The following is a 15,440-nucleotide window of genomic DNA, read 5'->3' as shown; positions in this document are numbered from 1 at the left end:
ACTGACTGATTGATTCACTGATTGATTGACTAATAGGCTGATTGACTGACTGATTGATTGATTGACTGACTGACTGATTGACTGACTGACTGATTAATTGATTGACTGATTGAGTCACTGATTCACTGACTGACTGGCTGACTGGCTGATTGAATGACTGATTGATTGATCGATTGATTGACGTATCGATTCTCTTGCATATTTCAGATTGTAGAAGGTGCAGCTGGAGTGGCAATTGCTGCTTATTTGAAAGAACAGAAAAAATTTCAAGGACAAAGCGTGGTGATTATTTCTTGTGGAGCAAATATTGCTATGAAGAAACTGAAGGAAATAGTTCTTCAATGGGACTAAGTTACTAACTTAACTATATCCTAGATAGGAAATAATTATAGAATCCAAATTTCAAAATTTCTTCAAAATTGATAAAAATGTGTCTGGAGGTTAATAATATTGTATAAATGGTTGTGAAACTTTGTGTATTTATCAGTTATTTGGCAATGCAAAATCGATCAGATTTTACAAGTGGATGCGGAAAAAATATTACTAATTGAATTGCTATATAGAACAGCAAATTACCTGCCAAAAGAGTTCCTGAAACAACTTGCACTTGCTTTTTACTTCATAATCAGCCTTTTACCTTTTGGATAGCAACTTCAGTTACTATAGTAACATGTACGGTAATTTAGATTTCAAAATATTCTCCAGTTTTGCAAAATGTCGGGATACTTGAAGCCGGCAGTGAATGAAGTGTTGAGACTTATTTTACTGAATGCAGACAGCCAGCTGACAGCTTAGTCCCTAGACATTTTCTTCCTCTCGCGGGTTAGTGCAAATCGCCTGGAAAAGGATTGGGCGGTGGTGCGAGAAGGTGAGAGAAGGTAAGAGAACAGCGTCATAAAATTCCAAGCTGAGAGAGGAAAGAAAACGCATGGGTGCTACTGAGGCTGTAAATAATGCGTTCCAGCTGTCTGACGTTCCATATAAGTTAATTTCCATCGAACAGAGAAGTCAGTGTAAATTTAAACATTGATACTCTATCCTTAACTCTGTTAGAATTGAACAGATTTTTGTTTTTTCCCCCTTTTTAACGAGCTAGCCATACTGTTACCACTGACAGAAAGACTAACCCATGGCCGTGGAGTGGGTTAGTTAAGGGATGCGTTTTCAGTTTGGGAAAATCCAAGATTGGATTCTTAAATCTCAAAACAGATTTTGCGTTTCTTTACCAAACAGATTAATCCAAGATCACTCGGATCATGGTGCATCAAAGAAACCGAAGAATCCACTGTGGGTTAATGCAAGTATTCTTCGGTTCCTTTGATGCACCATGATCCGAGTGATCTTGGATTGATCCGTTTAGTAAAGAAACGCAAAATCCGTTCAGTTTTGGATTTAAGAATCCAATCTTGAGTTTCCTAAAGAAACGCACCCTAGTATCGTAAGATCAGCTCCATCATGCAGGAAACAAACATTTTGAATTAAGACATAAGAGACCATTGTAGTTAGGTTCTCAACTTAGGCCGTTGCGAAAATAAAGCCAGAACAAAATTCAGGCTTGAACGGGATTCAAGTCGTTCAACTTTGACGTTCTTATTTTTATATTATTTACTCGCAAAATTATTTTGAAATTAAAACATGTTTATGGAGCTACCTACCTACCGTACTGTTTCTCCTTGTTTCTTTTTACACTAACAAGTTTCCTTTTAATTAATAAGACTCCCCTCCTCCTATCCGTAAAAACCGAAATCTCAATTTGAGATTTTTTTGTCTTACCTCAGCACCTGGAGACTGATAGCTGACAAGTTAAGTCAGCGTTTGTTCTGGTGCTGAGGTAAGACGAAAAATCTTAAATGAAGATTTTACTTTTACGGAGCTCAACAGGTTTGGTTGTCAATGACTTAGTGAACATTTCTCTTGATATGCTTCCTTTAAGTTTGATTAGAGGGTTATTGATGAGTAAACACCTCGCTCAAATTTGTTTTAAGACCTTCATAAGAGAGTAAACTGTCAAAGAATAAACAGCGGTAAATATTTAACACTTAATGATTAGTCTCTTCTTTAAGAGGTTTCGCTCCAACCGCAGACGCCGTTATTTTCTTCGTCAGTGGGGCGCAAATGGTGTTATCTGTTCAATCAGGAATTCCTCCCTCGCTTTCAACGTGTAAATATTTCTAGTCCAGTTTTTCCTAACATGCGGTCGCCTTTGTTGGTGTCACTGCCTTGCTGTTCCATGGCATTTTGTGCTAACTGTAAATAGTTGACATTGTTCTTTACTTTAAGTTATTGTATTTTTTGTTTTTTGTTTTGAATTTTTCATTCACTGCTTTTACTGGTAAAGTGGGATTCGACTCCCGGTATTTTGGCGGGCCGGCCTCGTTTAGAGGGTGCCCCCTCACCATCCTCACTTGGGCGGCTTTAGGTCTTCTTATTTATTGTTTTTAGGGATGAGGCGTTGCAACATGCCTTTGTTGATTGAAATGATCTCAAAATCAAACTGTACATATGCGATCGTGCTGTGATGATTAAATCTACTATAAAATAGACATGCAAAGCTTTTCTCGAGAGCTGTTGTGTGATATAGTGATATGATAGCTACACAGCCTATTCAATTATCAAAGTGTATCAGCTTGAACAAGCCCAGAAATGTTTGTCTGGGCAAAATTTGACACCCTAGGTGCCAGAGTTTTTTCTTGCCCAAAGCGAAGCAAAGTATTTCCGTCCGCCGCGCGCGAGAAAAAACCTCTGGTACCCAGGATAAAAATTTTAATGCTCGGATTGCATTTCAGTTCGTGAAGTTCTAGCTAGTTCTCCTCGCTCGCGCTATGTGGGATTTGTCTTCCAATGCGACTTATGTTTCTTCACTGTTACTTGTGTGACATGGAGAGTTTGTCCTCAAGAGCAGTATTTTCTCGCGGTGGATTCCACACCCGCAGTTGAAACTTAAAATCTGGCGTAATCATGAGCAACGCGGCAACTTTTGCGGTACTTTTTATGGTATTTAACCGAAAAAAGTATATGACAGGAGAAAGAATTTGTTGTTTTAGAATTGGTACCTCTTATGAGGTGAAGAAAACCTTTTACGCCACGCCCAAAAAAGCAGGATCTTGGTATCTCTTAGGGGTTCTTTTCAAAATTGCCGACGAGCACCCACGTCCTTTAAATATGGAAGTCCCTAGCCCTCCCCCAAGGTGGACGGGGCGTGAGCCACAAAATCCCGTTTAGGTGCGTATCACGCAGCGAGTGTCAGACTTTGCGTGCCCTGCTAGATCCATGTTACGCCACAAAATCTAACATTAACTCGAATTGTAACAACTTTTGATGCAGTGTAACACTTTTTTAACTGAATTTTAACAACCTCTTAACGTAAACTTTAGCAGCTTCGTTAACGCGAAATATAACAACGCAAAATGTAACAACCTTCCTGAGAATTACCGGTAGATATCTCAACTGAATTCCTATGATGCGCCTTGCAGGACGTACTGTGCCAGGGTACTGTGAGGCAACGAGCAGCTGATACCACATCCAAGGGGAGAGTCTGCACGGTCTGGAAGCCAGTCCGCGGTAGTAAATTCTGTTGAATGCCGTTTTGAGCAGTTTTAAAATTATTTTTTTGTGAATATTTCGTTAGACCGTAGTTATCGGTCATGGTATACCTGTAGTTTTGAAGCCAGTTTAGTCTATATTTGAACATTTTGGTCTGAAAAATGTTTGCATATCCTGGTCAGCATTAGACTATATTTGTATTCTCGGTTTTGGACTGGAACTAGCTTGCAACTGAGGCTAATGCGAGATAGCCGACTTTTTTTTAGCGCGAGATGGCAAAAAGGCCATTACAACCAGCGGGCCCGTTTCTCGAAGGTCCCGAAAAGTTTTTGCACCTGGAAAGCCGTAGCAAAATCTTAAACCTTATAATTACAGAGCTGTTTTATTAACATATTCTTAATATAAACTGAGGTTCCATTCCGTACAAGAAGTTTCAGGGCTTCAGGCGTATACACCTCTCTGTCTTCAAATACCGATCAACTAAAAATGGCTTTTCGGGCCCGAAAAGTTTCCGGGGCTTTCGAGAAACAGGCCCCAGGTTGGAAAGTTTTAGCGGTGCGGTATAATTCTTCGTTAATTCTTGTAGCTTTCTTCAATTCAGGGTTAGCCATGAGAGGAATTTTCTCGCGTTTTGCACTCGTGCTAACAAACTCAAGTTATTATTATTAGCAAAAATGCCTAGTGGCTGACTACCAAACTACCTATAAATTTCCTGTCAGAAGTTACGAAGAGGGAGGTTCGGTCCGGTCACAACAGACTTCAACTAAAATTTCAAATCCGCGAAGGCATGAATGAAAGTGGATCAAAATATCCCGGGGGAGGGGTTCTCCCTTAAGCCTACCTGGGACAAAACCGTCGGCGCGGCCTGGGACACCGTCACGGCATATGTGAGCATTTATCGTCGAATCATAATCTGTCCCAGGCATTGACCGCCGGCTTGCCTGCGAAGTTGAGCTGAGTTCATTTTCTATATAATTTTACCCTCGATAATTCGAACCATGTCTGTCAATACGTGACAAATCAAAACAAACTGTGTACTGTAGTCCAAAACGTCATTAAAAGTAGTCTCCTTCGCAGCCGTTATTAGGGTCGTCACGCAACGCTCCTCCCCACTAACGGCCGTTAGTGGGGAGGAGCGTTGCGTGACGACCCTAATAACGGCTGCGAAGGAGACTACATTAAAAGCAGCCGCGTGAACTTCTTTCTCTCTTTCTTTACATTACACAAAACGTGTCAGTTCAATTCAGGTTCCGCTGGTTTTCGCAAAGTGTTGCTTCTTAACTCCTTTTCCAAAATGTCATTAAATCTCTTGGCTCCCTTTCAGTGCAGATAAATTTGATTAAAATGTACACTGCATGAATAGAAAAACATTAAACACCGTTTTTTCATTGTTTCCCGTCATTTGTTCGCAACTCCCGAAAACTCGAACTCCTAATAACTCGAACCTTTTTCAATTTCTCTTGTATATATAGTAAGGGTCAGGTCATAAATAGGGTTCGAATCTTTGGTCAGGTCATATGGTAGGGAAAATAGCAGAATTTGGTCTTTATTAAATAGAGTAAGAGTTTTGGGAAGCAGGCCGCACACCCCCACCCAATTATTGTGGGAGTAACCATTCTCCTCCTTCCCGCCACACACCCGGGCAAAATATGGATTATGCGCGAATATTGTCACTACACCAACACGCGCGGGTAACGGGCGAGATGAGTGAACGCTCCCAGCATTCTTTGCAACAACAGTTCGTCCATGTTGTTGAACGAGGCGGAATAAAGACAGAGTAAAAGGTTAATTAGTTGTTATTCACTGTGTATTGTGTACCTTTCCTTTTAGTGCTTTCATGCTTTGTTCGTATGGAGGATTTTCTCTTTATTAGTGTACTTGTTGTAATTTATTCAGGGAAGAACTTCGCTTGGAGCTAGAGAACTTTGTTGGCGAGCGATTGAACTCGGTAAGCATTTTGGACAAACAAAATGTATTTGATGTATTTACATTGTTAATTGTAGTACTATGTATTCCTTTCCCTTTTGATCGGCTTCCAGCTTGCTTCTAAGTTAGCTTCGTCCTGCATGAAACATCATCATGTATGTCCCCTTCCGCTATATGTGTATTTTCGTGTGTCGCCACCCCCCCCCCCACAGGCGATATCTTCAGTATTCTCGCGAGTGTTGCCCCCCCCCCCACACACACACAGCAGACAAGATCAAATAAATAGAATGGCTATATGGAGCCTTAGAAGGTGAATAATTTTATCTCAGATTAATTATTTGTCTTTGTTTAATCATAACAAGATTTTTTAGAGTAATTTATCTGGAACAAGAAGATCTTTAAGATCTTACAACCGCGCTTTTAAAAGTTAACTGTTTTGGTAGCACTACAGTTGCAATGCAATGCACATTCCAAAGCAGTCCTTGATGATTCATTGATTACACTTCACTTGATCAACACAACCTGCCCCAGCCTCTCAATTAGTGACACTGGAAAAAAAGCTTAAATAGGCGAAAGCTCAACTAGAGAGAAAAGCAACAAAGCCTGCCAAATGGAAAGTAAGTAGTCTCGAAAGGAAACTTTTTCTGGATCTAAAAAAAAAAGTGAAGCTCCAACAGAAAGAGATCAGCCAACTGTTGAAAGGTCAAGGACGTTATCTAAACGACAATTTTCTACTCGTTTGGGTGCGTTGGAAGAAGACAAGCAGCTATTGACCGAGCAGCTGACCAATGCTCAAGACATGGTTAAAAAACTGAGGACTGAAAATCTCAGTTTAAAAATTAAATTGCAAAACATTGAACAAACCCAGCAAAATACTAAATATAAACAAAATGAGGAACTGACGATTGCTGTAAAAAGGCTACAACAAGAGCAATTTAGCTACTCCAATCTCATTAAGAAGCCAAATACATTTAAGTACTTGTGTGGATTATCTGTTGAACAGTTCAAAATGATAAATTACTGAGTATGGCTAATCTGTGCACCCTGCGTAACAGACGGTTACAGGATATGGCTGTTTCTATGTACAAGACAAAAAAACACATTTGTCCGAAATATATTGCAGACCTCCTCCATATGACAGACACCAAATATTCACTGAGAAACAAGGAGTTCGCCATGCAAAGATTTAACACGACTACACATGGCAAGCATTCCATCAGATACATTGGCCCAAAGTTATGGAGTCTAATACCCAAAAATATAAGACCTTCCTGCATTATCTGTATTTAGGCAGCGTATTAGAAAGCTTGATTTAAATTCCTTACTGGCTGATGCTCATTGTTCTGATTGTATTTTATGTCGTACATAATAGACACTTAAGTATTTTATTAAGTCTATATGTATTTGTAAGTAGTTCTAAGCCACACTCAACAATCATGCACAGGTAAATCTCATTAATTTCATACTTGTTTTATCAATTGTAAATAGTTTTATTAATTTTAATTTATTTATGGTGTCCCCATGTAGTGGTTATTTACTGCTATTTTAGTTTGACACTTAAATAAAGGTATTCTTTCATTCATTCTCTGGAATTGTGTACAGCCTTACAGTGATGTCATCATCTATACTGATTGTAAAGGTACTAGGAAGAGATCTCTAGATAAACCAACAGAACTCTTTGCAGTGCTTACTATCTGTAGACATTCTCTTCATCAGAGTGTGATGGAATTTATGCTTAAAGTAGGAGAGAGCACAATTCAGTGCATATTTGTTACTTGGATAGTTTCCTTGAGACAAACCTCACTTGTATTAACCTTAAGCCTGAAGCTGGGTTTTACTAAAGAAGATGCCTGACATTTTCGTTAAGACTGGCCATGGACTCACAGACATGATCCTCGATTGTACTGAATTGAAATTTCAGCATGTATCAAATCTTGATTTAAATTCTCTCATGTTTTCTACCTACAAGAACACCATAACAGGCAAAGTCCTCATTGGAATTGCATCACATGGGATGGGTCTTTTTTTTCTAGTGATATCTACCCAGGTTCTATATCAGATAACTGTATCACTGAAAAGTCAGGGGTTGTTCAGTGGATTCAACCAGTACTGTGTACTCATGATGTCCAAATGGTTTAACGGTGTCCTCAATTTTAATGATTCCACTTTTCATTTCATCTCTCATTTTTTGAACATCATGTTTCATCATGCTATTTTGGGGATCAGCCAGTTGAATGGTACCTCCTTTGTTTTCAACTCTTACGGCAGATTTAATGTTTAACTCCCTCATTGGTACCATTGGTATAGAGCTCTTGTGTGAGGACCTATGTCATTTCTGGAGTTGTTCTGTACATGTTAAGGCTTGTATTTTTTCCAGTTTCATGATAGTATTTCAAGAAGAGAAGCAATGCTAATACATGGCAACAGATTCCACTTAGTCTTACTGAACAACTACAATGAGCTTTGGTTGGTATTCCATTTTCAAACATAATAACTGTTGTGTTGCATGGACCCGTAAGACTTTTTTATCATAGCCTTCACGTAACTGACTACTTGCTCGTTGACAAGAGTTTTGACATTGACAGTTTTTCTACTTGTAAACATTTGTAACGCTTTCTTCTGCTGACCAGCACTACCTTCCCGTTTCATGGAAACATACTGAGTAAACATTTTATTGTTGATCTTGGGCAAATCGTCGTTGGCTGCCCTCCACTTGGCTGTGGCCGATGGAATATCCGTGGAATCATTACTAAACTGAAATACGTTAGCTTTTTCTGACTTTGTCTTGAGTTTCTGGACTAGTCCTGGATATCTTGATAATCGATTTATCCTCATTGTTAGTTCTTGTTTTGAACCAGATGTAGAAGCTCCGATATCTGCCAACCACTTCACGCAATTTTCCTTGTCAAACTCTGCACTTTTCTCCATATTTCTTGAATTTCTTTCTGTATGGCCAACAACTTGAAAGCGGGTATGTGTATTTTCTTAACTTTTACATAGGGTCTTCTACCTCCAAAGACGAATTTCTGATGAAACGTTTTTAAAACTATGACAATTCATGAAGGACCGCCATATTTACAATTTTTCCTGCGAAAATTTTGTCCCTACAAACAACGAAACTAGTATCCAGGCTTCCCAATATGAAAGTCCCTACACACCGGAAGCTGAGAAAATTACCCTATTTCCGGCCATCATTTTTCAGCTCTTTTTGTCATATCCCCCCCTCAGGAGGGTTTTGTAAAGTTAGCGAATTAGTATGAAAGCCACCGTAATGGTGATTGCCGTCGGCAAAATGTTTATTTGCTAAAAAATTGCAGCCAAATCTTTGTGAGATGGAAGTCAGGACAATTGTAAGGATACAGAAAGTAATTTGGGACCAGTTGCTGGCTTGTAAGGCTGAAATTATCCAGAAGTAAGCTTTTTTTAACTTGAACGTAACGAAGGCCACGCGGTGAATAAATTATCGGTTCTTTTCACTGTCTCGTTCTGTTTTTTTGTCTCGTTCTCTTTTGGAGCCCGCCAAGGTCATTTTTTCGTTTAAATAACCTGACAAAAGTTCGAAAAAGATGTCCCTCTTCAATTTTGAGCTCTCAGGCAATAATCCTGGACTTTTTTGACCGAAATGTCGGTTTGTGTTGTGTTCGTGTGTTTCGGTGGCTATGGGCAACCGTCGCTTCCTTTGTTGACTCAAGCAATGAAGCGAGGTGACAAAAAAAAATCTAATTATATTTAGTTCTGGTTTTGTTCGATTTCATTGAAATGTTAATATGATGAAGCTGGATTGTTAAGGAATAGATTTTACTACTGCTGATATGAGGTAGCTATTAATGCTAAAGTGATATATCACTTCGAAGTCAGGGTTTTGAAGAGATTTTTTTGCAAAGCGTGAGTTCGGCATGACTTTGTAATCTGAGATTTTTGTTGACCCTGAAGAAACAAGGTTTGGTGAGTGAACATTACAGATTGTGTAATTCAAAGTTGGCAGAGTGGAGGGCTGCGTCTGGTCACCGACAGAAAAAAAAAAAAAAAAAACACGGGTAGAACATGAACCGCACTCAGCCCATGGCTGCACAGTTAATGAGACAACACATGGCAATTAAGCTTATGTGTAAACTGCTACATGTTTTGGAAATTAATTTATTTGAAATGCTTTTACCTCTAATGTACATATTTGTATCAGTCAATTTGAAACCACCACATCCCCTCCCTTTGCCCACAGGGAAGGGGGTACTTCCAGAAAAATTTGTACATGCAACATAAAGGTTGCAAGCGATGTTACCATTTCAGCCAATTTTTTATCAAGATAGGTTAAATTAAGGTAAGAAATTTCGCCAACTACCATATTTATACTACTAGTTTTCTCTAAGATTTTTCTTGATGCTGATTTAATATCTGATATTTTGTTGCATGCAGTGTCTGTAGTCACCAACCACCAAATGTATGGTTTCCTATCCAAAATCTGCTTAAAATGCTCATTTGCAGCCTTATGTGTATTTTCAATTAGAGTAACTGATCTCAGAGACCTAAAGACAATTTTACTGAAAATTAGACCTACAGGCAAACATTTCTGGATCAATGTTGGAGATAATGATCACAGTGTGAAAGGTCAAAATGTCAGGCAATTAGCTTACAATAAGTGCCTAGTCTTCAAGATGCTCTCAATTGTTGTGTTTTATAATTTCATTTTTTGTTTTGCCCAAGCTAGATTTTCGATAAAAACTTAGATTAAGGGATACTTTTAACCAGGAAAATTGTGTTGACAGGTACATGTAAATCATGTACTTGGTTGATGAAATTGAACTGAATTTTGGCATGACACAGCACTGTCAAAGCATATCATTTTGAAAATTTCAGGAACATGTTAGGTTTTCTCAACAAGAAAATCATATTCAAACAACCTCAAAGTTACAGTTTTGAAACAAGTTACTGACAAAGTTTGAGAAACAAACTGTGAAGCAAAGACTGGTCTTAGCTCCAAATTGTTTTGTTTTCTTTGTTACTCAAACCTCATTGTTTACCTCTGTGACTGGCTTAGGTTTGAAAGAGTGGATTTTTTTTTCAACAGTTGATCTTGGTACATATGAAATTTTATTTAGCAACAAGGACTGTCTGCCTGCGCTGAATGGATCTTGAGCTTTTTACAGGAGATGGGTGTAAGATCTGACCTAGAAAGGGGTTGGTCCACCCAGCAAAACCTCTTCCTAATCTTCTTGATCTGTGAAGCAAAGACTGGTCCTAACTCCATATTATTTTGTTTTCTTTGTTGCTCAAACCTTATCATTCACCTTTGTGACTGGGCTTAGGTTTTAATCAGTGGATTATTTTTTCATGCAACTTTCAACAGTGAATCTTAGTACATATAAGATTTTATTTAGGAACAGGCACTGTCTGCCTGTGCTGAATGGGTCTTGAGCTTTGTACAGGAGATGGGTGTAAGATCTGACCTAGATAGGGGTTGGTCCACCCAGCAAAATCTCTTTCTGAGTTCTTGATCTGCGAAGCAAAGCCTGTTCCTAGATGTAAATTGTTTTTTCTCTTTTTGTTACCCAAATTTCATCGTTCACCTTTGCGATTGGCATAGCTTTGAAATAGTAGAATTTTCTTTTTCATAAACAGTGGACCTCAGTTAATATAGAATTTTTTTTAGGAGCATTAGGAATGTCTGCATTCAATGAATGGATTTTGAGCTTTGTACCTGTAGCAGATGGGTGTAAGATCTGACCTGAAAAAGGGGTGGGTCCACCCAGCATTAAAATCTCTTCCTGAGTTTCTTGATCTGTGAAGCAAAGACCGTTCCTAGATGTGAATTTTCTTTTTCTTTATTACCCAAATTTCATCGTTCACTTGTGATTGGCTTAGCTTTGAAATAGTAGAATTTTTTTCCATCCAATTTTCAACAGTAAATCTTAGTACATGTAGAATTTGTTTAGGAACATAGAATGTCTGCCTGCTTTGAATGGATCTTGAGCTTTGTACAGGAGATGGGTGTAAAATCTGACCTAGCTATAGAAAGGGGGGATTGGATCATGTGTACTTAAGGCATCTGTCGGTCGAGTATCGGTTGAAACTATCGTCCGATATATTGACCGACAGTAGGTCGACATATTGGCTAATACGCAGTCGATATGTCGACTGAGAGTCGGCCGGGTGTTGGTTGACATGTTATCCACGTTTATAGACTGTCGGTTGGCACTATTGGTCGGTATGTCGGTTGACACTCGGCCGACTCCTCCACTGACATGTGGCAATCAACAGTCGGTGGTGTATCTGTCAACTGTCGGTGGTGTATCAGTCGATTGCCTGCAGCTTGTGTTTCCACAGCCACTTTGACAAGGTTATGACACAATTTATCATCAATAAGAGGACAGGTGCATAACAAACTGACGTCAATTCGTTAAATGTTGTTAGAGCGAGGATGCAGCTCAAACTGCCGTCATTTTGAATACATATCTAAATAAATGCAACATGAGGTTTGGCAAGCATAGCTGGAAAAAAACAGTCTGAGATAGAAGAATGTTGCTGGTATGAAAAGTGAAAAACGGATGAGGGCCCCCGAAAGACCCTCTCATTGGGCTAGAGAAGATTATTTAATATTTGAGTAGAGAAGGTAGAAGTCAGCAACAAGAGCCGACCAAATGAGTGTAGTGTTGACCGAGTGTCGATGAAGTATCAGCTGAGTGTCGGTTGACATGCATGTCCGTCGATGTGTCGGCCGAGTGTCAGCTGACATATCGACTGAGTATCAGTCGATATGTTGGCCGAGTGTATCGACTGATATTCGGCAGACAGATGTTCAAGATAAGTAGACATGATCCAAAATGGCTTGGTTCACCCAGCAAAATCTCTTCCTGAGCTTCTTAATCTGTGAGGCAAAGAGTGGTCCTACCTCCAAATTGTTTTGTTTTCTTTGTTACTCAAACTTCATCGTTCACCTTTGTGATTGGCTTAGGTTTGAAACAGTGGAATTTTTTTCATGCAATTTTTAACTGTGAATCTCAGTAGGTATAAAATTTTTTTTTAGGAACGAGGACGGTCTGCCTGCACTGAATGAATCTTGAGCTTTGTACAGGAGATAGGTGTAAGATCTGACCTAGAAAGGGGTTGGTTCACCCAGCAAAATCTCTTCCTGAATTCTTGATTTGTGAAGTGAAGACTGTTCCTAGATCTTAATTGTTGTTTTTTTCTTTGTCACCCTAATAATTTTCATTGTTCACCTTAACAATTGGCTGAGCTTTGAAATAGTAGAATTTTTTTTCATTCAATTTCAACAGTAAATCTTAGTGTGTGTAGAATTTGTTTCCAAACCAGGACTGTCTGGCTTTGCTGAATGAACCTTGAGCTTTGTACAAGAGATGGGTGTAAGATGTGACCTAGAAAGGGGTTGGTCCACCCAGCAAAGTCTCTTCCTGCTGAGTTCTTGATCTGTGAAGCAAAGACTGGTCCTACCTCCAAGTTGTTTTGTTTTGTTTGTTACTCAAACTTCATTGTTCACCTTTATGATTGGCTTAGGTTTGAAACAGTGGATGTTATTTTTCATGCAATTTTCAACAGTTGATCTCAGTACATATAAAATTTATTCAGTAACAAGGACTGTCTGCCTGGGCTGAATTGATCTTGAGCTTTGTATAGGAGGTAGGGCTGGAAATAACAGTCAGTCACCGGCCATTGTCCAACCAAATATTGGATATGTCCGGCCAATTTCACATTATGATCGGACATGATGTCCGAACATTTCACCAACACCAATTATTGTCCATCCATAAAATTTAGTTAGATACATTGTTATAAGGCCCGAAATTGCATCTTTATCAACCAAAACGTCTGGTTTAGTCGACAGCTAAAAATACGTCTGCATTCATGGGCTACCATAATGGCGACTACGTTTCTCTGTGTTGATGACCAATAATGGTTATTTTCTCAAACATTATGCCCTTCCAGAAATACATAGTCAAAGATCTTTGATTCTATAACATTCAATGTAAGAAAAGAAAGCAATCTATCATTTTGCTTTGCTGTAAAGGATTCCCTCACATCACCCTCATATCGCAAATGGCTGATTGTGTTTGAAATCACCCTATAATGCATTGCAAACCCTTGAGCATTGAGTACGGCATGTATGCCTACTGATCGTGTCTCTTGGAATGCATGAATCTTAGACATTACATTCGCTATGCATACAAAATTAGCGGCCGAAAGAGTCTTGGAAATTTTTATCTTTACAGATTTTATGCATTGAGTTCTTTTCTGAACAAAATTTGTATTTGATTTTTATCACTTAGTTGCCAAATGGCTACTCAAGAATTTTTTTTAATTTTGGGCCCTTGACTCTGACAGATTGAGCCACATCCTGGAGCCCATTATGGGATCCTGCCATATCATAAAGAAGACCTGGTCACCTTTCCTGTACTTGCCAAATAAAGTACTCTTCAGAAATCGCCCTATTATGCATTACATACATTGCGATATGCTGTTAGCCCTTCATGTATGTACCCTAGAGAATACTTTGATCAGGAGCCCATCACTAGGAGCCTGCAACTCCCATACTAAGCCTGTGTCACGGTATTTTAACAGACTGGTCTATACTTAATAGGCTTCTCTTCCCAGGAAAAAGGTCAGTTCCAGTCTATATGAGTGCGAATTGGTAAGGAGAAAAATGGCGGCCTCAGGTGGACATGTCGACCTAATCTTCCAGTGAAATTATAAAGTCCATGCTTGTGATTGGTCACTGAGGTTTCTGCGGTGGTCTGAATTCGCACTAAATTCAAACTAAAAATAGATGGGTCTGTGAAAAGGCTGGGACAGGAACAATTGGGGTAGTTGCACACTCCTAGTGATGGGCTCGGACACAGTCAGCTGGAGCACATGCGCATTAGATACCATTTCATAGCTAACTTGCATATCACAGAGATGCGATCCATACTGTTTTTAACCAAATAAAATTATAATAAAAATAATATCATAGGATGAGCAAAAGCACACTCAAAAACAGGCTTTTCAGTAAACAATTGAAAATCAAGCAAAACACTGTGAAGATTGAAGCGGATTTCTAGATGTACATTGATTTTAGGTTAATGGAGATGAACTTTTTTCAAAGTGAGAAAACTAGTGTTCAGGTCACCGTGGTCCCAAAGCTGACTGTGTCATTTAATGGTAGCATTCGATAGAAAACTAGGTTTGCTTGAAGGACATATAATCAGGAGATAACCAGGGAAGATCAGTGCAGTCATCTTGTAGATAAAGTCATCTAATCTTCATAACTGATAAATAAATCAAATTTCAACAATTTGTATTGAAAATCTTTACAGTATGCTAATAAATTTTATTATGCTAATTACTTATGCAAATCAATTAAGCAAATTAACGTCCGGTCAAATTGATAAGATGTCCAACCAAAATAAAGATTTGAAAGGTCACATGTCCTGTTAAAGAAGAAAAATTATTTCCAGCACTGGAAGGAGATGGGTGTAAGATCTGAGCTACAAAGGGGCTGGTCCACCCAGCAAAATCGCTTCCTGAGTTCTTGATCTGTGAAGCAAAGACTGGTCCTAGAACTAAATTTTTTTTTTTTTTCGTTGTTACTCAAACTTTATCGTTTACCTTTGTGATTTTTGGAATTTTTTTCATGCAATTTTCAATAGTGAATCTCAGTACACATAATTTTATTTTTAGGAACAAGGACTATCTGCCTGCACTGAATGGGTTTTTAGCTTTGAACAGGAGATGGGTGTGCAATTTGACTTAGAAAGGGGTTGGTCCACACAGCAATATCTCTTCCTGAGTTCTTGATCTGTGAAGCAAAGACTTTTCCTAGATCTAAATTGTTTCTTTTCTTTGTTACCCAAATTTTTATTGTTCACCTTTGCGATTGGCTTAGTTTTGAAATAGTAGGTTTTTTTTTTCATGCAGTTTTCAACAGTAAATCTCAGTACGTGTAGAATTTTTTCCAAACCAGTGCTATCTTCCTGCAGTGA

The 15,440-nt window shown here is 38.8% G+C and overlaps 2 protein-coding genes across 2 annotated transcripts in view; both read left to right on the top strand.

Annotated features, from left to right (window-relative positions):
* LOC145499283 (L-threonine dehydratase catabolic TdcB-like) overlaps nucleotides 1–3,293 on the top strand; it is a 13,929-nt gene extending 10,636 nt beyond the window's left edge. The window contains exon 8 of the mRNA XM_081478783.1: nucleotides 208–3,293. Within this exon, the coding sequence (XP_081334909.1) occupies nucleotides 208–351 (144 nt within the window). The 3' untranslated portion in view covers nucleotides 352–3,293. The remainder of the gene's footprint in view (nucleotides 1–207) is intronic.
* Nucleotides 1–15,440, top strand: part of LOC145498840 (major facilitator superfamily domain-containing protein 12-like) — a 78,555-nt gene that overhangs the window by 41,384 nt on the left and 21,731 nt on the right. The window lies entirely within an intron of this gene.

The sequence above is a fragment of the Orbicella franksi genome, chromosome 1 (assembly GCF_964199315.1).
Source record: "Orbicella franksi chromosome 1, jaOrbFran1.1, whole genome shotgun sequence".
NCBI classification, from domain to species: Eukaryota; Metazoa; Cnidaria; class Anthozoa; order Scleractinia; family Merulinidae; genus Orbicella; species Orbicella franksi.
This window is presented reverse-complemented; position numbering and strand designations above follow the sequence as displayed.